Here is a 26,843-nt window from a genome sequence, read left to right as displayed (position 1 = left end):
TTAAGAAAGAAATTTAAAAATTTTCTAGAGTTAAATGAAAATGAAAATACAGCATACCCAAATATATGGGACACAAAGGCGGTTCTAAGAGGCAAGTTATATAGCACTAAGTGACTACATAAAAAAAAAAAATGAGGTCTCATATTCGTAGTAACTTAATGACACACCTGAAAGTTCTAGAACAAAATGAAGAAATAACACCCAAAAGTAGTAGATGGCAAGAACTAATCAAACTCTAGGCAGAAATCAATAAAATGCTAACAGACAAACACCACCACCAACAACAACAAAAATACAAATATATCAATGAAATGAGTTAATTCTTAATGAAAATCACTAAGATTGATAAAAAAAAATATTAGCCAAATTAACTAAAAGATGTAAAGAAAAGATCCAAATCTAATTAATAAAATTAGAGATGAAAAAGGGGACATCACAACAGACACAGGAAATTTAGAGAATAATAAGGACATAGTTTAAAAATCTACACTGTACCTAATAGGAAAATCTAAAAGAAATGAATATATTTCTTGATATATACCACCTACCAAAGCTAAATCAAGGATAAGCAATTTAAACAGATGTATAGCCCCTAGTAAAATAGAAACTCTTATTAAAAGTCTCCCAAGCAAAAACAAAAAAATAAAAAGCCAAGGCCAGAAAGATTAATGCAGATTTTTACAAGATTTTCAAAGAATTAACGCCAACACTCCTCAAATTATTCCACAAAATAGAAACTGAAGGAACATTGCTTAATTCTTTTTACAAAGGCCACAATTACCCAGATACCTAAACCATATAACAATCAAACAAAGAAACAGAATTACAAATCAATTTTCCTATGAACACTGATACAAAAATTCTTGATAAAATACTTAAAATCTTTCAGCTAATGCCTTGGTCCAGGGTCTTCAGATAGGGCCAGATTCCCACCATCATTCTGCTAGCTCTTTGAAGGCTGAATTTACTAGGGGCATGAATAAATATGAGACAAAAAAAAAAGGACAATTTATACTTAGTGTTTGCTGAATCTGGATAAACACGCATATAAAGTTAATATGAAAGACTACATAGTTGAAGAGTTTTACTTTATTTTTCAGACAGGGTGATATAGTCCAGGATGGCTTTGAACTCACTTCTGTAGCCGAGAATGAACTCTTGATGCTCCTGCCTCCACCCTCTAAGTGCTAAGATAATAGGTGTGTGCTATTATGCCTGGGTTATGTAGTACTGAGGATTTGAACTCAAGGCTTCATACATGCTAGACAAGATTTCTACCAACAGTTTCATTCTCTATCATGAATTTCTTCTCCAAATAAAATGTAATGATTAAAAATTAGTACCAGAGGAAAACCTAAAGAATATACAAGTATGAGAAATTAAAGCAGAATTCACTTAAACAACCATTGGGCCAAAGAATAAATTCTAAGTGATATGAGAGCACATATTGAGACTCATGGAAACACATCTCCAAAGCTGATAAAAGGGACGTGTGGACTACAAAGACCACAGATTTGAATTTTAGGTAAACTAGAAAACCATAACAGTAAAAGTGCAATAGAAACAGTTAGAAGAAAAAGTAAAGACTAGAAGAGAAATAAATGAAATAAAGAACAAAAAATAAGAGAATCAAGAAAACCAAAAGTATAGATTACTTAAGAAAAAAAGAAGGAAGAGATACAACTAAGTAAAGCCAGAAATGGCTGTAAGGGAAATACTCCCCATGGAAAAATGAAACCATTATAAACAATTTTATATATACCAAGAAACAAGAATACCCAGATGAAATTAATACAGTCCTAGCAACATACAAATTACACCTGAAGTAACTCAAAGGAACAGAAAACCCACATAGACCTGTAAGAAAAGAGATGGAATTACAAAGAAAAGTACAGGCCCATAAGGCTTAACCGGTGAGTTCTATCAAACATTTAAAGAAGAATTAACAACTCTTAAATTCTTCTAAAAGAAGAACATTAGAGGACACTTCCTAATCTGTTCTGTTTAGTCATTATTATCCTGGAAACTGCCCCACTCTAAAATACTGCTGAGGGAAATTAAACCCTAAACAATAAACGTACTTGTATTCATAGAACAGAAGCTAATACTGTTAGGATGGAAATAATCCCTAAGATGATCTACAGACCCCACAGCATCCTTAAAACAACTCCAAGACCCTTTACAGATATATTAAAACCAGCCCTAAAATTCCACATAGAAATGCAAGTGAACCCAAAACACCCAAACAATCTCCAGGAAAAAAATAAATGTCGGAAGACTCCCAATCTCAACTTCAAAATTTGCTATAAAGCCACAATGTTCAAAACAATGCAGGGTCACCATAGTAATAATAAGCACATGAAACAATAGAACAGAACTGGGAGTCTAGTTAAATGGTTTTCCAAGGATACCAAGACACTGGGGGAAAAGTTTTGCAACAAATGGTAGTGAAATAAATAAATAATTTAAAAAAAAAAAAATTAAAGTCAGGCTATGTGAATGTATAAAATGTTTACCTAAAAGTACAAAAGACATGCTTGCTTTGGCAGTACATATGCTAAAACTGCAACAATACAGACAAGATTAGTAGGGCCCCTGGGCAGGAATGACCCACAAATTTGTAAAGCATTCCACATTTTTACATCTGCCATACAACTGCACCTAAGGCTCAGGGAAAGCTGAACAAGAGGGCAGAAAGACTGTAAGAGCCAGAGGAACAGGAAGTCTGCTGTGAGACTGCATCTCCTAGGAAACTCAGGGAAGCCTGGACATACAGACTGAATGGATTGTATCTATAGGCTTAGGAATATATGTATGGGGTGTGTGTGCATGTGTAACAACAATTAAAGAAAAAGGTAATGAATTTGAGAAAGCAGGGAGGGACACATAAGAGGGTTAGGAGAGAGAAAAGATGAGGGGGAAATTATATAATTATATTTTCATTTTTAAAATGTACAAAAGACCTACATATAAGAGCTGAAACAATAAAACCTGCAGAAGAAATAACAGATAATTTTCACCTGCCTTAGTGTTGCCAACGGCTTCTTGGTAAAGACAGAAGCACAGACAGCAAAGAAAATAACTAGGTGAGCCATCAGAAGATGAAAAACTGCATCGAAGGAAAAGAAAATTCACAGGACAAGAAAATTTATTCTCAAATCATACAACATCTACTAAAGGTCTATAAATTTGCAAAAGTCTAACTAACATCCAGTATTTTTGGAAGAGCCTGAGATTATTAAGTCTTCTTTAAATGTTTGGTTCATTTTTGTGATACTTTTTTTTCTTTTTGGTTTTTCAAGACAGGGTTTCTCTGTGTAATAGCATTTGCTGTCCTGGAACTCACTCTGTAGACCAGGCTGGCCTCGAACTCACAAGAGATCCACCTGCCTTTGCCTCCCAGTACTGGGATTAAAGGCATGCGCCACCACACCCAGCTTATGTGGTACTTTTAACTGGTACTCCTATAACTCAATAACAAAAAGACAAAGAATTCAACTCATTAAAAAAAAAAAAAAAAACTGGCAAAGGACATTTCTATAAGATATAAACAGGTAACAATGTCATTTGTCATTAGTTGAAATGCAAACCAAAAATCACTAGGGAGCACTTCACACTCAGTGGAAGAAGGCCTTAATCCCAAAGTGCAACAATAAAGCTGTCAAAGATCCACAGAAGTGGAGATTTGCATGTGGGGAGCCAGTGTGCAACTAACTCAGTAGAGGTCTGATGCACGAATCACTCAAAGTGGACACCCATATCCCTGGCCAGGAGTGCAGCAGGAAGTGAAACATTAATATTTATACATGGCAAGCCTAGTGCCCACACTCTGGAGGCAGGCAGGGAATTTCTGGGAGCACAGACTTCCAGGCCAAGCAGAGCTACATAAAGAATATCTTTTTAAAAAAGTATATGAAAAGAGCCAATTAACAGAGAAACTAGAAATCTCTCCCTACTAAGACTACCTGTAATAGGACATGTACACAAAAGTTCTACACTGTAAGACTACCCCAACCTGCCCAGTACGGGTACCATTCATACTCTTACATTCCCCAACATATGGCTCACTAGTGCTCATTACAGCTCAAAAATACTTTAATAAACTGGTTTCTCTCATCTGTATGTTCCTACTCAGATTTCTTGTTCTAGTATTAAACAACCTGGAAATACCAGTGGGTGCCCTCCAAAATCCAGTATCCACCTGTAACATTACCAGATGACCTCAGTATTCTACTCCTTTTATAATCAAAAGAACCAGAAATAGGTATTCAAGAATTTATATATAAACATTCCTAGCAAAACTACTCACTAAAGTAAAATGATAAAATAACTCAATTGCCCATCAATGTATAAAAAAGTCAAATATTCAAATAACATTTCAGCCATTACAAAAATGAAATACTGAGATACACTAAAATCTAAATACAAAAGCCTATAAATTACATGACTGCACTTACATGAAATCCTCAAAAAATGTAAATCCACTGAGGCAGAAAGCCGATTTGTGGTCACCAGGAACAGGAGGGTGGGCAAGAGTGATTGATAAACAGATGTAAGATTTGCACTTGTGGTTATGAAAATATTCTAAAACAAGACAGCAGTAACAGCTGCTCAAAATGTGAATGTCCCCAATAGGACACCTTTAATCTCAGCACTCTGGAGGCAGAGGCAGGAGGATCTCTATGAGTTTAAGACCAGCATGGCCTCCATGGAGAGCTCCAAGCTAGGCAAGGGTATATATATATTGAGATCCTGTCTTTAAAAACAAGGTCAAAGAGAAAATAAAGAAAAAAAATGTTGAAGTCCCTAACATTGCTCAGTTACACTCAGCATAGTTAAAAGGCTAGCGCGCGAGAGTGTGTGTGTGTGTGTGTGTGTGTGTGTGTGTGTGTGTGTGTGTGTGTGTGATCTGTTGTTGTTAAGAAGAAAAGGTAAAAGTCATGATTTTCTAAAGGATCCAGAGCCAAAGCCAACCTACCAATCAGCCTCAGTGCAGTCTGTGTGAGGGCCAGTGTGCCTGAGTTGAGCAAGAGGTCAAGGTTGTTTGCACCATGCTGCAGGGTGAGCATGCTGAGCATCACCAGAAGAAATCGAGCTTGTGGGATGGTCCCCAGACTTGGTCCTGCCAGGTTCTCATTGGTAATGGTTTGTAGGGGGACAGGCTGAAGACCTAAAAAACATTGACATTTATTTGAATTTCTCATTTATGGGTACAATGCACATCATTCAAAACACAGTGGAGTTTGGTTATTAATTACTTATTCATTTATGTAACTTTTTTTAAAAGTGGGTTTCCACATAGTGAGGTTAGGGCAGATCGATTTTATTTTACAATATCCTCACCATCTACATTCCACATACTGTTATCCTTGTCTTCAAGACATAGTACAAAAGGGAAAATTTAAGTTATTATAGTGTTAAATTCTAGTACAATTTTCACCATTAGTAAAAGTGAACTCTGTGATAATAACATCTGTGCTTAAAGAAGGAAACTGAGCTTTTCCTAGGTATATTGTCTTCAAAAATTCAAATGGGGATCCTAGCAATCTCAAAGTAGTGAAAATTTAGAGTTAGAGGTGCTGGCACACACCTTTAATCACAGCACTCTGGAGGCAGATGCAGGTGGACTTCTGGGAGTTGGAAACCAACCCAGTCTAAATTTTGAGTTTCAGGCCAGCAAAGGATACATAGTAAGACCCTGTCTCAAAAACCAAAGTGAAACAGAACAAAAAATTCTACAGAAATACCAATTTCAAAGTTTGGAGACAAAAAAAAAAGTGTGGGGATGAGCACCCCAAAGTGTGGCATTCCCAACTATACAATAAAATCCTGTAGTTAAAACTGTATCTATATTCAGTATATTTTCTAAATATCTTTGGGCGTCTTTCACTTTACTACCATAAAACTAATCTTGCCATTTCTCTACAGATGCTCAAATTATCTAGATCAGCATTAATGTGTGAGACTGGAACCTTAGAGTAAATATATAGGGTGCAACACTCATAAAAAATGTAGCTTGATTTATTTTATTAAAATATTTTGAGATTACATTTTCTGCCAAATGTTCAAAGTTCTATTCTGAATCTAAAAGAAAGCTAACAATAAATGATTATTGTTCTGACGTACAGTTTCCAAAAGTAAGAAGTGACTTGATGTCCATTTCCACATTATACACTCAAGATTAACAAGAGGACATTGCTGCAGTCACAACCATTACCATTTCATCAGTTTTACAAGAAGGACTTTCAATTATCATGTTTTCTTTAGCTCACCCAGCTCTTTAAATTTGGCACTTGCATCCATCAGAACATATCGAATATTCTGGACTGCCCAAGCATACAGCTTGCCAAAAGTCACTTCCAGCAGCATCCGATTAAAAGGTGGGATCAAATCCACATCCTTTAAGCAGTCTGTAAGTGGTTCCCTTTCAAACAAAGAAACAGAATTTGACTTGGAACACTGCCAGACTTTTAACTCCAAAAGAACAGCAGTGTGTTCCCAAGATTTCATCCTTGAGAGAAATTTTATAAAGCTTTACCCTATATCAAGTCCTTCAGGAATAAGTCTTTGCCATCCACAAAACATAGCATATTGCACAGAAGGAAGTAAGAAACTTTTGGCTGCCAGTTTCAAAATTGTATCTATCCCTTCCAGACGAACCTCTGCTCTCTCCAACTGAAAAACAACAATGTGTACAGTCAGTGCTCCATCTGACTCCATGCAAAGAATCGTGCCACAGAAAGTCTTACCTGTTTCAGTAGGCACTTCCTCATTTTTTCCACATCTACTGGCTCTTCCTTAAGGGCAAATTCAACAATTGTACTGAGAAGTGCAGACTGTGGGTAAAGGCCCTGCACATTCTGCTTTAACCATTTGTATTTATGAACTCCTGTAACTGTATTCAACAGTGGTTGCCATTTATCCTAACAAAAAAGAACAATGTGCACCATTAATTAGTTTACCCTACTAACATGTACTCTACAATTCTTTGACTATAAACAATTAGTACTAATAGTTTTGTTATTTGTTCATTTTGTTACCACTAGGAATAGGACCCAGAAGTCTGCAACACAAGATAGAAAAGCATCCTGTCACTGATATTTTAAATTGAGTAACTTTTAAAAATATTAATAGCCTCAGGGACCAATAGTTTCTCAAACAAATAATGAAATGAATGAGATAGATAGATAGATAGATAGATAGATAGATAGATAGTTAGATAGATGCAATACAGACCAAAAACAAAAGGAAACAGTCCTCCAGCAGTGTGACCAGATAGAACACTGTCAGCCAAGTCCATGAAGCAGCCTAGGGCCATGCTTCTAAAAGCAACACACGAAACTCACTAGCCTACAAGTGTTCAGGACAACTGCATGACACCAGAGCTTCTTTGCTGTGTGCAGTCTTTCTATCACCCAATCTAAGAACCATAGAAAATACTTCACCTTGGGAGACTTCATGGAAATGGGTCTTTTGTCTACATTTATAGGACTATGAGGCAGAACACAAGCTTCTTCTAAATCACTTTCTTCATTTCCAATTTTTTCTTCACCATCAGTAGATTCTGGCTTCTTAGGAACTATATTTTAAAACATAAAAATCATTTATATAATTTTTAACTAAGAAATACTTTAATGTGCAAGAATGTATGGGTTGTAGTTTTTTGGTTTGGGTTTGGGGTTTTTTTTGGGGGGGAGGGGTCAACTTGACACAAGTTATCTGAGAAGAGGGAACCACAACTGAGAAAATGCCTCCCTAGGACTGGCCTGTGGGCAAGCCTGTGGGGCATTCTCTTAATTAGTGATTGATGTGGAAGATCCCAGCCCACACCATCCCTGGGCAAGTGGTCCTGGGTCTATACAAAAACAGTCTGGGCAAGCCACTAAGCAGTACTCTTCTATGGCCTGTTGCAATTCCTATCTCCATGTTCCTGCTTGGAGTTCCAGCCCTGATGTCTCTCAGGGATGAAATGTGACCCGAGAGTTGTAAGATGAAATAAACCCTTTCCTCCCGACTTTCTTATGCTCATAGTGTGGTATCACAGCAACAGAAAGACAAAGAAGGATGGATATTTTCTTCAAAAGAGTACAGAATGACACTGTCAACTGCAATGCTGAAAGGACAAAACTAAAAACTATCACAATGAGTATCCTATGACCTCTAGAAACAATATTCTGACATACCATGTCAGGGACAGGAGTGGAACAATGTTACAGAGAGGAGCCCTGAAGAATTGGGAGCCTGGGATCAGCAAGCCTCTCCTAAACAGCAAAGGTGAGAGCTGGGCCGTGCTGCCACATGCTTTTAGTCTCAGCACTTGAGAGGCAAAGGCAGGTGAATCTCAATGGGTTGGAGGCCAGCCTAGTCTACAGACTGAGTTCCAAGAGCCAGGGCTACACAGAAAAACAGACAAGAAAAAGAAAAAAGAAAAAAAAAAAAAAAGAAAGAAGAAAAAAGAAAAACCCAAACACCACCACCCCCAACTGTTGTGGAATATTATTTTAAGGTGTGTTACTTTTGCTAATGTTGCATTTGTTTAACTCTGTGAGGCTGTGTTACTGTGCCTGTGTAAAACACCCGATGATCTAATAAAGAACTGGCCAATAGCAAGGCAGGAGAAAGGATAGGCGGGGCTGGCAGGCAGAGAGAATAAATAGAAGGAGAAAACTGGGAGGAGAAAATTATCTAGTAGCTAGAGAAGGAGGAGGACTCCCGGGGCAAGCCACGGAGAACTAAGCAGGTCCACACAGGATCCCACTGGGAGAAGACCCTGGAAGCTGTGCCCGATTGGCTCTCAGCTTCTTCCCACATGTGTTCCCCTTTTGAATACTCTTCTGTATCCTTTTGCAGAGATGAATTTTAACTGTGAGCATAAGAGCATATTATCAAGTCTGACAATGCACTGCATACACAGCTCAACACCAGTGTCATTAGTCATTTCTACAGGTTAATCTCCTTTCAAGTGAGTTGGGATAAAAAGGAAAAGGGAAGAAAGCAGGGGAAGGAAGGGAGAGAGAAAGGAAAAAAGGAGAGGGGGAGAGAAAGGGGAAGGGAAGAAAAGTGGGAGAGGTTAGTAGAGGAGAGGTAGGTAGAAGGGAAAGAGGAAAGGGGGAAAGAAAGCAGATGGAACAGGGAGAGGAAGGAAAACATTAACCCCGTAAATCTAGACACCCACAACAAGCAGCTCAGGGTCCAGAGATATGATGTAACCAAGTTCTGAGACAGGCCTGAGATCTGGCTATAATCCCACTTTCCATAGTGTCAGAACTTGTAGTCAACTGGGGTCCAAAAATCTTTGTCTTGAGTCTGTGAGGAATGAATGACTACCTCCAGATAAGCTCACTATATTCAACTGTGATAATTACTCTGCTTTAATTACAGTTCATCTCATACAGAGCCCAATTTGTTGTGCTTGGTACTACCTGCAGTTTTGAGCCCCCACTGAAGGTCTTAGAGTGTACCATCCAAAGATAGAAACTATTTTACTCAATACTTCAACAGAACAACAAAACAATTTCTCAGAAAAATGTCAACATCAAATCATAAGATGAAATGTTCCAATATATCTCATTACCAGGAAGACATTATAAATTTTTTAAAACTCTTTCCTTATCAACTTACTAAAATAATCAGGACTTCTGCATTCAATCACAAATACACATAAATACTATGACAATACATGGAAATGCCACAGGCAAGGACCAGTACCAAATAACTTCCCTCTGAAGTCACAGACTCAGCCAAAGGCAAGAAAGTATATACACCATAACAATATATTCTGACTTTTTACATTATTACCTCTCTTTTTTCTTCTTTCTCGAATGATTTTCTGAGCTATCCTCCTCCAACGGGGTAATGAGCCTAACAGCTTAAACTTAGACATTATAGAGAGGTCACTGCAAACAGCAGGCCTCAATTCATTGAAGAGAAATCTCAAACGCTCAATGACAGGAGCACACACCTCCTTGTAGGAACGGCCCTGTTCTTGATGAGTCTGCAAAGTTAAATAGGGAAATTGACATAGCAACAAGTACTTTGGCAACTGTCTACACAACACAGAAAAAGATTAAAATCCATTCACCTTAATGAGTGAGCATTTTGCTTGGTAGACAACTCTACAAACATCCACCACAGATTTAGGCAATGTTCTGTGCTTTACTTGCTCAATACCAAGAGTGCCTACATGAACTAAAGATAATGCCACATGACCTGTAAAAGACATTTTCGGAAAGGGTAAGGTAGGAATTAATATATGTTCCATGCCATTTGAAAGGTCTACAATGTAGTTAAAACACATGGATACTGAGCTCTATACCTAAATCTTCATGTTTTAGGAGGCAGCATAATAGCAGACGGCCAACCTCTTCCACAGGATGCTCAGGAGGAAATGTGATCGGTGTGGTCAAGTGGCACTGTCTACAGTACCTTTCAATTTGACACAGAAAGTCCTGCAAGAAGAAGGGTCAGAAGTAACCTAAGAGTCACCAATAAATCTTCACAAACCCAACATGGCACAGCATCTACCTAACTTTTTGCCACAAGTGATCTGTATCGCACTTGTATGGAAACAATCAATTATCACTTCAAAACCAAATCTCCAAATACCAAACAAAGCTGTGCTATTTGAAGATTATAGAATGCTGAGTCAGAAATATCTAACTCACCTTCACATTGTGGTCCTGGATGTTATTGTCAGCGATGGCTTGCAGGAATGCCTGAGAATGATCACCCAGGGCCCATCTGTGAGAACACAGTCGAGACTTGCTGATGGGTGTGCCGCCAGGAGAGCTACAGTGGTCCTCATCTTTCTCTTCATTGTAGCTGTAGTGAATCTGGCTGGTCTGTAGACCCCCAGAGAAAATTGATGACTGCAGCCACTCTAGAAAACATGTAAGTATTCATTAAAGAGAAACTGGCTCTTCAGAAATAAATACATACATACACACATACACTGAACTGAATTCTAGTTTCAAGAAGGAAAATTAGCATCATTCATACTAACATACTTAAACTCTATATTAGCTATGTGAGTAAAAGTAATACTTTCTGATTGCCCAATATACCTTAACTATGGTGTGATGATTAGTTTGAACTGTCAACTTGACACAATGTAAAATCACTTGAGAAGAGACTCTCCATAAGGGACTGTCTAGATCAGGCATGTTGTGGAATAGTATTTTAACTAGGCAAAGATGTATTACATTTGTTTATGCTGCAGAATATTACTTTGACTGTGTGAAGATGTATTACTTTTGTTTATGCTGCATTTGTTTAATTATGCAAAGATATGTTACATTTGTTTCACCTTGCCTGCCTAAGGCGCCTGATTGATCTAATAGAGAGCTGAACAGCCAATAGCTAGGCAGGGGAAAGGATAGGTGGGGCTGGCAGGCAGAGAGAATAAGTAGGAGGAGAAACCTAGGCTCAGGAGAGAAAGGAACAAGAGGAGGAGGAGGAGGAAGAGAGAGCGAGGGAAGCACCCAGAGCAAGAAGCCAGGCATCCGTCAGCCAGCTAGACACGAGAAGCAGTGAAAGTAAAATATACGGAAGCCAGGAAAGTAAAAAGCCCCGAGGCAAAAGGCAGATAAAGAAAAACAGGTTAAGTTAAAAGAGCTAGCCAGAAACAAACCTAAGCTAGGCCAGGCATTCAAAACTATTAGTAAGTCTCTGTGTCATGATTTGGGAGCTGGTTGGTGGCCCAAAAGAAAAAGCCTGGCACACAGATGGACCCTGTGAACTCGTGTGGCAAATTGCCTTAACTGCATCCACTGACCTGGCAAACACCTAAGCTCACTGAGTGGTATCATTCTCGGGACCTGGGTCCTGTATTGTGTAAAATGGAAATAATGAGGTGAGTAGGGAGCATGAATGCATTCATGTGCTCTCTGCTTTTGACGGTGCAAGTGACTAGCTGCTTCAAGTTCCTGTCTTGACTTTCCACAATGATGGACTGTAACCTGCAACAGTAAGCCAAACATATTCTTTCTCCCCTTAAAGCTATTGTGTGCCAAGCTGTTTTATCAGAGCAACAGGAACAGAACTAAAAAGCCTAACACTAGAACCCAGGGCAGGCTTCACAAGTACTGGTTTGGAGACAGTTTGACTGTGTCCCCAAAGGATTCTTACACTGGGAGCTCGGTCCCCAATATTTCGATGTTAAGATGTGAAGAAATCTGTAAGATGTGGGGCCCAGTGGAAGGTCCTCAGAGGTAGGTCACTGTGGCTGTGCCCATGGAAGAAATAGGTATAGTGACTACAGGACCCTGATTAGTTCTAGAGAGAACAATTACTACAAAAGCCTGAACTTCACTCTTAAATCACACTCTGGCTTTCTGTGTTATCAAGTGATCTCATTCACCATGGTTAATGTAGCCAAATGGGCCTGCCAGTCATGCTATTTCTTATGGTAACAAAAAATTAACACACCACCTGAAGACTCAGCAACAGACATTCACACGTGAAAGCAGCAAAAGCTTCCTTCCACAGCTAAGCACTCAACTCCAGCAGTGCTAAGGAAGACAGCAGAGGCATAACAGGGGCATGAAGGTGGAAGAAAGGAAAAGGAAGTGACAGCTGAGCATTCTGGGTTCTACAAAAAGACAAAGATACTGTGCATGCAGTCAAGAAAACAGTATGCATGAAAGGTTTCTACAAAGAACACCTTTAATATAAACTGTTTATAAAACTAAAGAAATAAGACAGCATTTTAACAAACAACCCATGATCGTTAAAAAGAGAACATCTTAGAGATGGGAAAGCAATGGACTGGAAAGGAGAGCTGTGTGTACTGTATTTGAGACATAGAATCAGGCAGACCTAACAGGAATATACCTTTTGTTGTGGTTATTAGGAGTATTAAGTATAGGTGCTTATACCTCATTGGAGGAAACCTCACTAGAAAATTACTGGTATGCACATCACTTCAGGTTTTCATTGAGGATTTGGGGATGTATTCAGTGTTCTTAGTGGATACTTAGATTTGAAGTACTTGGGAACTTTCACAAATAGCTACATCAATTCTTTTAAAACACAAGAGTTGATCTGATCCTAATCACTTCACTCTATGGAAAACATAAGCACCTTTTATCCCTCAGAGGCAAGCTTCTGACCTGGCACTGGGTCGGGCCGCACCTACCAGGGTGCACAGTGCCTTCCATTCCTTCAACCCATTCCTTCCATTCCTAGCTCCTCCTTTGTTCATTTATGTGAAACTCATCCTCCACCGGTATAAGTCTCAAGAAGGAATACAAATAGCAGTCTACTTCACAGGCAGCTTAGCAGGCTTGGAGACCATCTTGTCTTCTCTAGATATCCACTCTAACAAGCAGCTGAAGGTCCCTGACCTCTTCGACAGTGCCCTTCCTATTATGTGCTTCTATCCAGAGTGCAGCACCATAAATCTGGTTAACAAAAAGTAAAATTGTTCTTACTGGCACATTCAACCTCCACAGGAGACAATGGTGTGCTCATTGCTAAATAGGAAGCATGTAATCCAAGAAGCAGGCCCAGGTTTCTCTCTGTGTCAATCAGAGGTGAAGACAAACTTCCCAGATCTGGTATGGTAACAACTTCTTGATCAGGCTAAAAAGATTGTGAGTTAAGAAAACCAAGTTAATTAAAAATGTAACACCAAAAAGACCAGCTGCTTATGTGTATAAGATCTACTGCCATGATGAGGACAAGAAGGTGCTACAAACATTTGTTACTACATCCTGTAATGAGTTCACATTAGAGCACCCAATTAACAGTGTATAACACACTAGAGAGCAGACAGGAGAAAACAAACAACAGCTCTAGGGCATGAAACGGGAGAAGTATCATTAAATGACGGAACTAAGATATGCCCTTGAAGAATCAAATAGATATTTCAAAATGGCTGTGCACTGTGTTTCAGGAAAGTACATTGACTCACTGAATGCACAGGAACAGTGAGATCAATGAGAACAGTGAACATACAGCAGTATCATCACAGAACAGGGAGCTTTGGCCACATGTGGCCAGGAAATCAGTAATTCTGGGTGAAAAAAATCAAACGTACTACACAAATAAACTTTCCAGTCACCTCAGACAATGCATGAAGTTCATTTTCCTTTCATAAAATGCCTTAAGCCTCATTTATAGCATTTGCTGACTTTTGTTACCTCCTTATGTCTGGAAGGTCAATCCAAATATATAAACCCCAATATTCATACATTTGCAACAAAGACGTGTTTCTTTCTGAAGAATTATAGTTCTTTCACTTTTTTCTAGGACAGTAAGCCATTCTAAAGTTTTATGTAGTTGACAAACTATAAGGCCAAAGTTTAATGTCTTTTTTTTGTGAAACATTTCTCTAAAACATTAACTTTTCAAGACTTACATATAATAATATAATATAATATAATATAATATAATATAATATAATATAATATAATATAATATTAACATACAAAAAATAAACTCACCAAAAATATCCTGCAACATAATCATTTTATGTCCATAACTGGCACAATCTTGCCTATCACTAAAAACAGGCCCACAGATATGGTGGTATTCTATTTGTAATGAAATGTGATTTTAATTGTATGTTAATAAATAAAGTTGCCCGGGGGTCAGAGCTATTAGAGCCATAGACAGAGTGTGGCGGTGGTGGCACATGCCTTTAATCCCATAGATCTCTGTGTGTTCAGGGATACAACCAGCATTGGAGACATATGCCTTTAAGACCTAGAGGGCTGTACATACAGGCAGTGACAAGGCAGTCATGTGTTTGGGTTTACAACCAATGAGAAGGCAGAACAGAAAGATTATTTAAAGACATACACACAGGAAGTAGCTCTCTTTCGGGAAGCTAGGAGCACCACAGGAGGAAGGGTAAGATTTTAGCTCTGAGCTCTGACCTCTCGGCTTTCTCTTTTACATTGGTTCTGTGCTTCTTATTTAATAAGACGGTTGGTTACATCTACACACAGCCTCACCTCCAAATATTGGCCAACACAGAACGCATGCATAGATTCCTGTGTGTCTTCAAACTGCAAAGCCGCTTCCAAAGCTACCACTGGATCTTCCCCTGCAAACTGAGCTGAAACAAAAAGGGAAACAGCAGTATGAGTTCAATACAATTGTTCAGACGCCTCTAGTAGAGACACAGCAGATAGGAAGCGAGTCTGGTTCAACTACAAAGTATGACTGGCTGGCATGGTAGAATCTGCCACTCTCACAGGCTTGCCTGGGCCAACTCAGAATAAGTTCTAAAAAGTACTAGAAAATAAAAATGGCAGCCTGGTCTACAAAGAGAGTTCCGGGACAGCCAGAGCTATTACACAGAGAAAAAACCCTGTCTCAAAAAAAACAAACTAAAAAAATAAATAAATAAATAAGATGTAGGCTGGGCATGGTGGCACTGGCCTTTGATCCCAGTACTCTATAGACATAGGCAAGCAGATCTCTGAGTTTAAGATCAGACTGGTAGCCTGGTCTACAGAGTTATCTCCAAGATAGCCAGGGCTACACAGAGAAACCTTGTCTCTCAAAAAAAAAACAAACAAAAAAAGACAACAACAACAACAAAAGCACGATGGTGAAAATTTTTCAACTTGAGTCCAGATTTGTTGTGAAGACAAAACCAAAGTCACAGATAAATTTTGTTATACCTGGAGATAATTTAAGAATTCATTCGTAAGCTGAGGACACTACTTAAAATAACACATACACTTTTTAACTATGGAATAAAAAGTGACGCCTTACCAAGAATACTATTTCCTGTCAATGACTGTGTTTGGAAGTCCTTTATATCATATACTTTTCCATCAATTACAGTCCAGAAACCGCCATCTTTATTGTGGTTCTCCAAATCAGCTTTGCGTATCAGTGTCACTTCCTCATTATTTCTACAGTTCTGACCAGTGAAAAATGACTCTGTAGAAACAGAAACCAAACATCAGTCAACAGATCAATAGTAGCTATGGTTCTAATTACTGAATGTAATACAATAAAACTTTTATAATATAAAAAGTGTGGTAGTTTGAATGTAATTGGCCCCCGTAATCTCATAGGAAGTGGCACCATTAGGAGGTGTGGCTTTGCTAGACGGGGTATGGACTTGTTGGAGAAAGTGTGTCACTGTGGGGGTGGGCCTTGAGGTTTCCCATGCTCAGGATATACCCCAGTGTGAGACCATTTCCTATTGCCTGCAAGATGTAGGACTCTCAGCTATTCTTCCAACACCACATCCGCCTGCACACTACCATGCTCCTCACCATGAGGATAATGAACTGAACCTCTGAAACTGTAAGCCATCACCTCAATTAAATGTTTTCCTTCATAAGAGTTGTCATGGGGGGAGGCTGGAGAGATGGCTCAGAGGTTAAGAGCACTGGCTGTTCTTCCAGAGGTCATGAGTTCAATTCCCAGCAACCACATGGTGCCTCACAACCATCTGTAATGAGATCTGGTGCCCTCTTCTGACCTGCAGGTGTATATGCAGACAGAACACCGTATACATAATAAATAAATAAATCTTTAAAAAAAAAAAAAAGTTGTCATGGTGTCTCTTCAAAGCAATAAAAACCCTAAGACAGAAAGGGTTTTTTGGATTTTTTTTGCATGTTTATGGTATATTGTGTGCATGTCTGCACATATATATGCTCACATGTATGTGGGCACACATGTGTAGGTGTGAATATACCTATATGTGCGTAGGTATGACAAAGCCAGAGGTAGATGCATGTTGTCCTCTTAGATCACACTCCACCAAATTCATTATTCATTGCTGAATTTGAAGCAAGCTGATTTGGCTATTTTAACTAGACAGCTTGCCCAGAGGTTCCCACATCCACCTCCAAGAAGTTAGAATTTCACTAGGCATTCTTTAGTTTTTTAGTTTTGTTTTTGAGATAGGGACTCTCTATCACTATATAGCCCTTGACTGGCCTGCAACTCAATATGCAAATCAAGCTGGCCTCGAACTCACAGAGATCTCTGCCTCCCAAGTACTGGGATTAGAGGCATGCACCATCACACCTGGCTACCACTGGGCTTTTTATCTGGCAACCCACAGTTACTGGGAGGAGCATTATATATGTATTTAGAAGCTTATAAAATAACATATTTCCATATGGCTTTTTAAAACATCCTTAGTGTTAAGTTACACGTGACAGGGCTCAGTGGATAAAGAGAATTGCCACACGAGCCAGACACCTGAGTTCTATCCCCAGAACCTGCACAAATGCAGACAGAGAGAACTAACTCCACAGAGTTGTCCTCTGACTGTCACGCTCATGCTGCGGTACACATGCACCACCACCACTCAACATAACCAATGCGCACACACAATAATAATGAAAGCATTTTTTAAAAACAATATCAAGAAAAAAAGATTTAAAATAAGTAAAATATTGATCAAATTTAATGCCCTTAATAAAATTTAGCAGAGAAAACAAAATAAGCCACACTCTGAAATAAGTTCACTCTGAAATAAAAATAGATAAACGGGTCTGAACTAAGTATTAACTGTATTTATAATAAATTTTCTGAAAATGTAAAAACTTGATTTGACATACAAGGCCATTCTCTTTAGACTTCTGTCAGCTTTGGGTGAAGTCTGTGATGTAAAAGGGAAAGGGGAACAATCTCAGGTAGTAAGAGCTTTCAGGAAAGCTGAATCACAACTATGGCTAGTTCCGAGCCCAGGAAACCAGAACCATACAGAGCACAGTGACTTAGCCTCAGCTTCAAAAATTCCATAGCTCAAAACCTAGAGAAGTCAGAGTTTTGTTTCAACTTGCTGCATACTACAGACAGTGACTACAAAGACAAACTCAACTGAATGCAGAATTCCCTGTCCACTGATGTCAAACAGCCTGAGTAACTTCAGGAAGTCAGCCTTATCAACTGTCTCCTGGGCTGCACTATACCTATAGTAACTTCTAGAAATACCACCCAGGGAAGGGCTTTCAAAAACTTTCTAAATTTCAGAATTAACTTCTGAAAGAAAAACTTCTCTCTTAAATGTAACCTACATCTCTTCTTATGTAGATTATATTCTATTCCCATTTATATGGCCATCAGTGAAAATGGAAGTAATTAGACTTCCTTTTTCAAGTTACAGTAGACAAAGAAAACTTTCCTCAGCAAAAGTGCTTTCAGTTAAGATGGCATACCCAGCCGGGTGGTGGTGGGGCACACCTTTTAATCCCAGCACTTGGGAGGCAGAGGCAGGAAGAACTTTGTGAGTTTGAGGCCAGCCTGGGCTACAGAGTGAGTTCCAGGAAAAGCATAAAGCTACACAAAGAAACCCTGTCTTGGGGGGGGGGGGGGATATGGCATACCCATTATTCCAGGCCAGGCCAACTCTTCATGATCGTCCCGCTCCTTTCCCGGTGCCAAGTGGTTGAAACGATCCAGGTGCTCCAGGAGACCTCCAAGCAGCGGTATTGCTCCAGCCTCTTGCATGAGACTAGCATTTTTACTGAGCAGAAGCACTATAGAGACCACTAGCTCTGGAAGGAGTACACCTATATTTAGACAAAAAAAGTCAGTAAGATTTTTAGAGTGTGGGCTGGGGTTGCAGGCATACCTAGCATGTAGAGGCTTGAGTTCAATGATACAAAACCAGAATTTATAACCTTGCTTTACGTTTAGGTTCTAAGTCACAAAATAAGGATGCTTGTCTGTTAGCATATTTCTTCATTTTTTTTCTTTTTTTGTTCGTATTGTTTTGGGTTTTGTTTTTTGTTTTTGAAACAGGGTTTCTCTGTGTAACCCTTGGCTATCCTAGAACTCCCTCTGTAGACCTGGATGCCTAAAACTTACAGAGATTCACCTGCCTCTACCTCCTGAGTTATGGGATTAAAGGTGTATACCATGCCACGTGGCTATAATACTGTTTTCTTAAAGAGAACAGTACAGCTATAAGACTGAACTCTCTAGGCAACAAAAATATTTTTCAAAACACAGACTTATTTTACCAATGGATGATTTACTTAAAAAAGTATATGCTTGGCAATATTCTTACCATCTGAAAATAAGCCCTAAAAAAGAATGCTCTAATAATCTCACACAATTAGCATGATTCTGAAAGCAGAATTAATTTTTACGCAGTCAAAATGAAATTAAATACTAACCGCAGTCAAAATGAAATTAAATACTAACCATTCATCTCATTACATTTCCATTTGTATTGTAATATTGCAATTCCAGCTTACTTAACAAAAAGGGAGAGGGAGAGAGAAGGGAAAAGACAAGGGGACTAGAAAATGAAGAGTGAACACAAAGTTTTATCAGCAAAGGATACAACATAGCTTTTACCAGTCTCCTAAACTAACATATGAGTCAACATATGTCCAGTCAAAGTACAAGAAAGGCCAACAAACAATCAAACAAACGAACAAAGAAATGCAGGAAAGGTACCTGTGAAGTCCCCTTCCATTACGCAGGCGACCTCTGCGAAGTGCTGCCAGCTGGTAGAAGCAATGCTAGCTGCCACAGGCAGTATATCTCCAATGTGTGTGCATAGAAGGGCTGTATACTTTTTCAGCAAAGAACCAACACCCATTAGCTCAGGACCTTAAAGAAAGATTTAGAAAATTGCATTTTCACTACTAAAAATTTACTCTGATGACTGAATGGTTCTACTATTTCACTTCCAAGAGATCATATACCTATTTTCCCAAATAAGAACTTATTTACCCTCGGCCTTTGGCTCTTTTATATGATCTACTAAAGGGATAATGAATTTGATTACATGCCTGGTAATCTTAAGAATTTAAATGTTTAGACAAGTAAGTAAAATGATAGTGCCTCCACTGCTGGAGGGATGGTTCATGGTTAAGAGTAGTTGTTGTTCTTGCAACTTACAACCATCCATAACTCCAGTTCCAGGGATCTGATGCCCTCTTCCGACCTCTGTGAGTACCACGTATACATGTGCTGCACACACATACATACATACATGCAGACAAAAGATTCATATACACAAAATGAATTTTTATAAATAAATCTTTAAAAAGTTATTAATATAAATATATACATTCCAAAAAGTAGATTAAAAATGTAGGTTCCAAAATTGGTGCATTTAATATAGTATGAGAGCTACATCTGGATATACAGAATGGGCAAATTAAAATAAAACAAAAACAAAATTTAAAAGCTCCAAATGTACAAGACACTTTCATATTTTTAAAAAACTTACTGGAAATATCTGAGACCTGACCAGTATTTTCTCCTGGATAAAGTTTACTGATGAGCAAGCGCTGAAAGCGCAGTAACAGATCCAATGAAGCAGATCTCTCACAACTATGCTGCTCAAAGTCCAGACACGACGAAATACGGCGAGCAACATCTTTCAATCTGGCTACAGTCTGAGAAGCAATGTTTCTAAGTAGGGGAAGAGAGAATAAAAAACTAAAATTTCCTGTTACAAAGCCAAGGAAAGAACTTGATATGAACTAGTTATCAGAAGCACAGACCATATGTAAGTTACCCACCCCATATGTGTGAGGCAGATCTGCAGCGAGCACACCCTCATTCCAAACTGAGCAGATGTCAAAGATCTAATAAAGCCCCTGGCTTTACCAATTTTCTCCTACAGAGTATCAAACAATGACACAAAATAAGAGTAGATCTTGATCAAAAGGAAAAAGTCCTATTTAAAAAAAAAAAAACCTTTGAAAGCAAAAAAAAAAAAAAAAACTGTTCTATTATTTTCTCCAGAGGAGTACTTCAAATATAAATGCCATTTGTTCTAAAAGCCAAGATGCTCCACATCACTACACTGCCTTTGCAAGTATGCTTTGAGCATCTGCTCAAGGATGGCACTGAGCTGTGGCACATGGGGATCCTCTGAGCAGAGAATACAGGAGGGAATACTAATGAGTATAAATTGCCCCTGGTTAGAAAAACAGATGTCCAAACACCGCACCAAGGAATAGCAATCACTGTGCACTGTGACTTGAGCCCTCAGCATGGGAAGATGGGAAGGAAGGAAGGAAGGAAGGGAGGGAGGGAGGGAGGGAGGGAGGGAGGGAGGGAGGGAGGAAGTAAGTCAGTCTTGAGATTCTGCCACTATTAAGTAGTAGAGGTTCCTGTTCTATGACCAAATACAAAGGAACAAGGGTAAAAATAACAAGGGTCAGAAGTAGAGAGGGGCATCCGAACCATGCTGCTAGATTCTGCAACAAGGACTCATGAATTTTGGGAGAGGGGGAAAAAAGGGGATATCTACATAAGCAAGGGGTAACTGAGGTCAGCATGAAATCTGTTTAGGGGTACAGGGAACACCAGATGGGATACTTGCCAAGTAACCATAGTCCCTGCCCCAAGTGAGCCAGGACTCATCTCTGGTTCAGAAAACAAAAAGGAAGGAATAGGTTAATGAAGGAAAAGAGAGAGAAAGACAAGAGGCAAACTCAGGCCTGGTTCTAAGGCTGACACTATCCCAGCAGCCCCGGGCAGGAATATATGTAAGCTACCAACATCTTCCATAATCCCCACCAAGACCAGCCTGGAAACCTATGCACATCAGAAAAGATCAAGGGCTCCACTTCTGTTTTTAAATAATAATAATTTATTTATTCTTTGAGAATTTCATACACTATGTCTTGGGGGGGCTTCTTTTTTGGGGGAGGGGGCTTCTTAATTCCTACAGTAATAACAGATTGTTGAGAATAAGTATTAATAGCATCTATCGTGGGGTCAGTACCATAAAACTGAGCAATATGAATGGAGATAGGACAGTAAAAAAAAAAAAAAAAAAAAAAAAGAGTGCTGGGGCTCCTACAGTAATTTAACTTACACTGAGAGGCTTCCTCAGGTGTAGGCCCTCACCCTGATCACACATTACAATGAGCACATAGTAGGGCCCCACTCCCTCCCCTGCCAAACGCACTACCTGGTAACTATCCCTGACAACAGTACAGCACAAGAAATTGGTCTTGAATCTGGCACTTAAGGTACATCTTGGTGGGGTGGGTCTGGGAAGATGGTTGCCAGCACCCATGGGTGATCTGAGGCCTGTGGATTCCATGTCCACCTGCCCTGCATTCACGTTCACATACCTACACATCAGCACACACATACGTACGTAATTTAAAATAATAAAAATAAATCTTTTATAAAATGATACATCTTACGGAGCAAATGGTATAAAAATTTTAACTGGGGGATGGAGAGATGGCTCAGTGGTTAAGAGCACTGACTGCTCCTCCAGAAGACTTGGGTTCAATTCCCAGCACCCACATGGCAGCTCACAACTGTCCATAACTCCAGTTCCAGAGGACCTGGCATCCTCAGGTGTAAAACACCAATGCACATAAAATTAAAATAAAGTTTAAAAAATTTTAATTTATTTCCTTATTATAAAGTTCAGATCTATAATCAGAATATGTAACAGGGTTCACTACTTAAAAAACATAAGAACTCTTTTCTTTTTACACATACATAATATTCTGTAGCACCTTGCCAGCATAATCACTCTGAAACCTGTTCCTGATTATTTTTGGCAAGGATCATTTCTAAGGAGTAAATGACAGGAAATGTTTCTAAGTTCTCTTATATCTTTAGACTATTTTGTAAAAACTGAAATAACCAAGTCAACATAATATCTTCTGGTCATTATTTGAAGAATAAAATTGTCTATTCATGCAAAAAAAAAAGGCACATTATATATGTTTATCTTAACAGCCTAGGTTATAGGTGTTCTACTAATGAAAAGCTGTGGATTCTCTGACTGATTTCCAAAGAGTCTGTGAGGCAAAATAGGTATAACTCCATGGCACATATGTGCCATAGGGATAAAAAACACACTCATTGAAGAGGAAGAAACCTTGTGAGGATGGCACAGAGCAAGAGAAACAGCACCTATATGTAATTTAGTCACGTGAATAAAAGAAAAAATAAACACACAAAATTTAATATATTTACCCCATACTACAGTTTTGAGAGGCAGGCCCCAAAAGCCCAGATAATAAAAGCATGGTCCTCAGCTGGGCACTAGTGGGAGGTGGTGGAATCTTGAAGTAGTAGGACTCAGTAGAAGAACTTTGGTCATTGGGAATTTTGGTCACCTCAAAGGGGATATTGGGAGTCCTCCCTTCCTATGTTTCTATTTTCTTCCAAGTCGCCATGAGATGAGCAGCTTTGCTCTGTCACACACTCCTACCAAGATGTATTGCAGTCCCAAAGGCAACAGAACCAACCTACCAGGGAGTAAAACCTATGTAATCATGAGCCAAAATAAATCCTTTCTCACAGTGACACAAAGCTAACACATTCAAATACTTTGAAAATTTTACCATTTCAAAATGAACCCAGTATAGACAAAAACTACTGGTGTGTGTCTGTGTGTTTTTATTTATCCTTTGAGTGTTGGAGACTGAAACCATCATGTATGCTAGGCAAGCACTCTACCAGAGCCCACCCCAGCCCTACAGCACTTTCTATTGGTTTTTAATCGCTGAAGTTTCTAAAAGCAGTGTTTAGTAAAATTGATAATAACAACTAGTTTTAAAACTTACTCACCAAACTTACACCACTCATCTACTGAAGAGAGCAGGCATTCTACCCTCAACTACAAACAGGTAGACCCGAGCTGCTGCCACTCCCAGTCCCCTGCGGTGTGGGCAACTGCCTAGGCCAGTCCACTAGAGCTCTACTTTCTTTGTGGCTATAAAATACAATCTAGGAAGCCAGGTGGTGGTGGCACACACCTATAATCCCAGCACTCAGAGGGCAGAGGCTGGCAGATCTCTGTGAGTTCAAGTCCAAGCTGGTCTACAAAGCAAGTCCCAGGAAAGCCAGAGCTGTTATACAGAAAAACCCTGCCTCAAAAAACCAAAAATCAAGGCATGTTAGGAAGGAAGAAGAAGGGAGAGGTCTGAAAGTTCAGGGCCACACTTAACTACACAGCAAATTCAAGACCAAACTGATTATACGAGTCTATCTCCTTGCCTCTTCTCCGAAAATTGAAAACATAATAAGCAAAGGGCCTAAATTCACAGAAAGCAGAATGTGACCCATTTCATTTTCTAATAAATTCTTTTCCCAAGTCACGCTGACTTTTTGCTTTTTGAATTATCTTTGTTATCCAACTATGTCTGACTTTGGTCCTTCTCAAGTTAGCTTCTGATGACAGTTTGAATTCACTTTATTCTTACTACTTCTGAAAATGACTTTCCAAAGAACCATTCACTATTCTTTAAGTTTTTGATTTAAGTTAAAAGTTGTCTTAAAAGTAACATATATTATTTTACATATATATATAACTATGATATAGAATTTTGCAATAGTACAATGAGGTTTTAAGAAGTAACCTTGTCATAATTGTTATAATTTGCATTTCCCTACTTATTAATGGGCATAAGAATATTGTTCTGTCTCCTGACACTCCAGCTGTTCTGTAAGTCTTACAAAGCTCTTCATTTCTTCATATTCTCTCTTCTTACCCATGCTTGAGAACCTTCTCTTCATTCTAAAGTCTATCCGAGGCAATCTTCAGGGTAAGTCTTCAATAGCTAAACACATTCTTGACGCTTCAGTATTAGATTTCACTAAATGAGTGTTCAAAACAGAAACTACTTACAAAAATAACACAGCTAATGCTATTTACCTAAGAAGCTGCTGTATGAGTTGAACTAAAGGCAAACACTGTTTGCCAGACGATTCATAGATCCCAGTATTAATTAGGTCTTTATCCAAAGGAGTCCTACTTCTATGGAACGTTGAGGCATTGGCTTCTTGTTCGTCAATTTCTTTTTCCTTCTGTGCTTCTTTTTTGGCTTCTATATCCTATAATTCATAAAACACATAGTAGTGAACAGAGACCTCATTAGCACCACAGCAGTCCTAGCTTCAGATGCTGATGCACACAACTGACACCTGCCTGCATATCCAGTCAGAAACCCCACCTCTTACTTACTATGATTTTAAATACATTATTCTCCTATGGAGTCACCTGTTGATCCTATGAGATCACCTGTTGCTCAGCCTGAAGTGACTGAAATATTTCTTTCTTTCTGTTTTGTTTTGGGGTTTGTTTGTTGTTGTTGGGCTTGTTTGTTTGTTTGTTTTATGTGTATGAGGGTTTTGCCTGCATGTGTGTCTGGGCAGCATGTGCCTAGTGACAGCAGAGGCCAGAAGATAGCATGAGATGCACTAGACTTGAGTTAAATGACTGTGAGCCATCATGTGAGTGCTGAGAATCAAACTGAGATCCTCTGGAGAGCAGCAGCCAGTATGTACTGCCAAGTCATCTCTCCAGTCCCAAGTCACTGAAACATTTGCTACCAGTTCTAACAAATACTGAGTGTAAGATGGCTCATACAGTCTGCATTTTTAAGGTCAGGAAAAAGCTGCAGCTCTCACACAGCTGGTTCAAATATAAGGAACAGAGCCCCTCTGGGGAAAATGTAAGCATATGCATCCTAGAACTCAGCAAATGCCACCCCAAAGCGTTCAGTTACCAGAAAAACACATTCTCAAGGGATGAGCACTCATCACGTTCTCATCTGATCCTTAATGAACTTAATGATCCTAATGATCAGAATAGACTTAAAGCCAAAAACAACCAAACATCCTTCAACAGGGAATTAAATAAACAAATAGTGTTACAACCATTCAATTGAGTACTTTTCAATAATAAAAACCATGAAATAATTCCCAATAATAAAAACAAAGTAGTAACACAAACAATGATGTGGATGAATACCAAAACCATCAACTGAGGTACCAGTACCCACTATCTAATTCGACTTACATGACATTCAAATCTAGAGGCAGAGCATCAAGAATGCAAAGGGACATAAGAAGGATCTTCCTGGTTTGCTGTGGGATGTTCTGTATGTCCTGTGGGAGCCCGTTCTTGGGTTCCTCGTGGCTTTACCCAGCAGGTCCGCATAGAGGATGATTAGGACCACGGACCTGAGTGCAGGTATCTGAGATGATCTGCACTTGGCTGTGCTGGGGAATGGTCTGTATGTCAAGTTGCTCTGATTGGTCAATAAATAAAACCTGATTGGCCATGGCTAGGCAGGAAGTATAGGCGGGACTAACAGAGAGGAGAAATAAAAGAATAGGAAGGCAGAAGGACTCACTGCCTGCCAGCCGCCACCCTGACAAGCAGCATGAAAAAATGCCGGTAAGCCACAAGCCGCATGGCAGGGTATAGATTTGTGGAAATGGATTAATTTAAGCTATAAGAACAGTTAGCAAGAAGCCTGTCACAGCCATACAGTTTGTAAGCAAAATAAGTCTCTGTTTACTTGGTTGGGTCTGAGCGGCTGTGAGACTGGCGGGTGACAAAGATTTGTCCTGACTGTGGGCAAGGCAGGAAAACCCTAGCTACACTGGTTAAAGAAGTAATCTATGTGATGGGACTATCTACCAAATTAACTGAAGCAGACACTTAAGATGATGAGATCATTTTATCACAAATAATACTTCAAACACTTTTAAATCAGTAAAACCAAAGAGTTTTAAATTTTAAAGATTTGTATGTAACTAAAGGTTTTGAATTTTGGGTTCTTCAATGATTATGGTCATGATTTCTACATATTACGAGTATACAGTTTTCAATCTCAACTCTACACTCAGTAAAATCACTCATCAGCTCCTATGCACTCCTAGGGCCATACCTGGATTTCTGCAGTAATGGCTGCGTTTAAAGCTGACTCTAATCCTCCATCAGCCATCAAGCTGCCAACTAAAAGATCAATCATGAATCGACGGCCTGGACTTATGTTCACTTCATTGCCTGAAACTGAACAAAGAAGATTTTGTTTTTGTTTAGTTTAATGTTTGTTTTTGCTGATTTGAGTAAAAGTGCCATCTCTTCCTCCCTGTTAAATCTCAAACCCTGGGACAAATGGCTG

The 26,843-nt window shown here is 39.0% G+C and overlaps 1 protein-coding gene and 1 non-coding gene across 2 annotated transcripts in view; one reads left to right on the top strand and one right to left on the bottom strand.

Moving 5' to 3' along the window:
• Positions 1-26,843, bottom strand: part of Herc2 (HECT and RLD domain containing E3 ubiquitin protein ligase 2) — a 191,645-nt gene that overhangs the window by 109,583 nt on the left and 55,219 nt on the right. Inside the window, exons 19-35 of the mRNA XM_037198198.1 lie at positions 26,607-26,731; positions 24,584-24,762; positions 20,171-20,355; positions 19,390-19,545; positions 18,309-18,494; positions 15,727-15,897; positions 14,958-15,061; positions 13,431-13,581; positions 10,665-10,879; positions 10,316-10,448; positions 10,082-10,209; positions 9,799-9,994; positions 7,446-7,579; positions 6,750-6,923; positions 6,539-6,675; positions 6,273-6,424; positions 4,979-5,170 (exon numbers count right to left, since the gene is read on the bottom strand). Coding sequence (XP_037054093.1) covers positions 4,979-5,170; positions 6,273-6,424; positions 6,539-6,675; positions 6,750-6,923; positions 7,446-7,579; positions 9,799-9,994; positions 10,082-10,209; positions 10,316-10,448; positions 10,665-10,879; positions 13,431-13,581; positions 14,958-15,061; positions 15,727-15,897; positions 18,309-18,494; positions 19,390-19,545; positions 20,171-20,355; positions 24,584-24,762; positions 26,607-26,731 — 2,718 coding nt within the window. The remainder of the gene's footprint in view (positions 1-4,978; positions 5,171-6,272; positions 6,425-6,538; positions 6,676-6,749; positions 6,924-7,445; positions 7,580-9,798; positions 9,995-10,081; positions 10,210-10,315; positions 10,449-10,664; positions 10,880-13,430; positions 13,582-14,957; positions 15,062-15,726; positions 15,898-18,308; positions 18,495-19,389; positions 19,546-20,170; positions 20,356-24,583; positions 24,763-26,606; positions 26,732-26,843) is intronic.
• Positions 2,538-2,640, top strand: LOC114708987. Its single transcript, XR_003736867.1, has one exon. It is a non-coding gene; the product is annotated as a U6 spliceosomal RNA (small nuclear RNA).

The sequence above is a fragment of the Peromyscus leucopus genome, chromosome 1, assembly GCF_004664715.2.
Source record: "Peromyscus leucopus breed LL Stock chromosome 1, UCI_PerLeu_2.1, whole genome shotgun sequence".
Lineage (NCBI taxonomy): Eukaryota > Metazoa > Chordata > Mammalia > Rodentia > Cricetidae > Peromyscus > Peromyscus leucopus.
The sequence above is the reverse complement of the archived record's forward strand: the minus strand, read 5'-3'. Positions and strand labels throughout refer to the sequence as shown.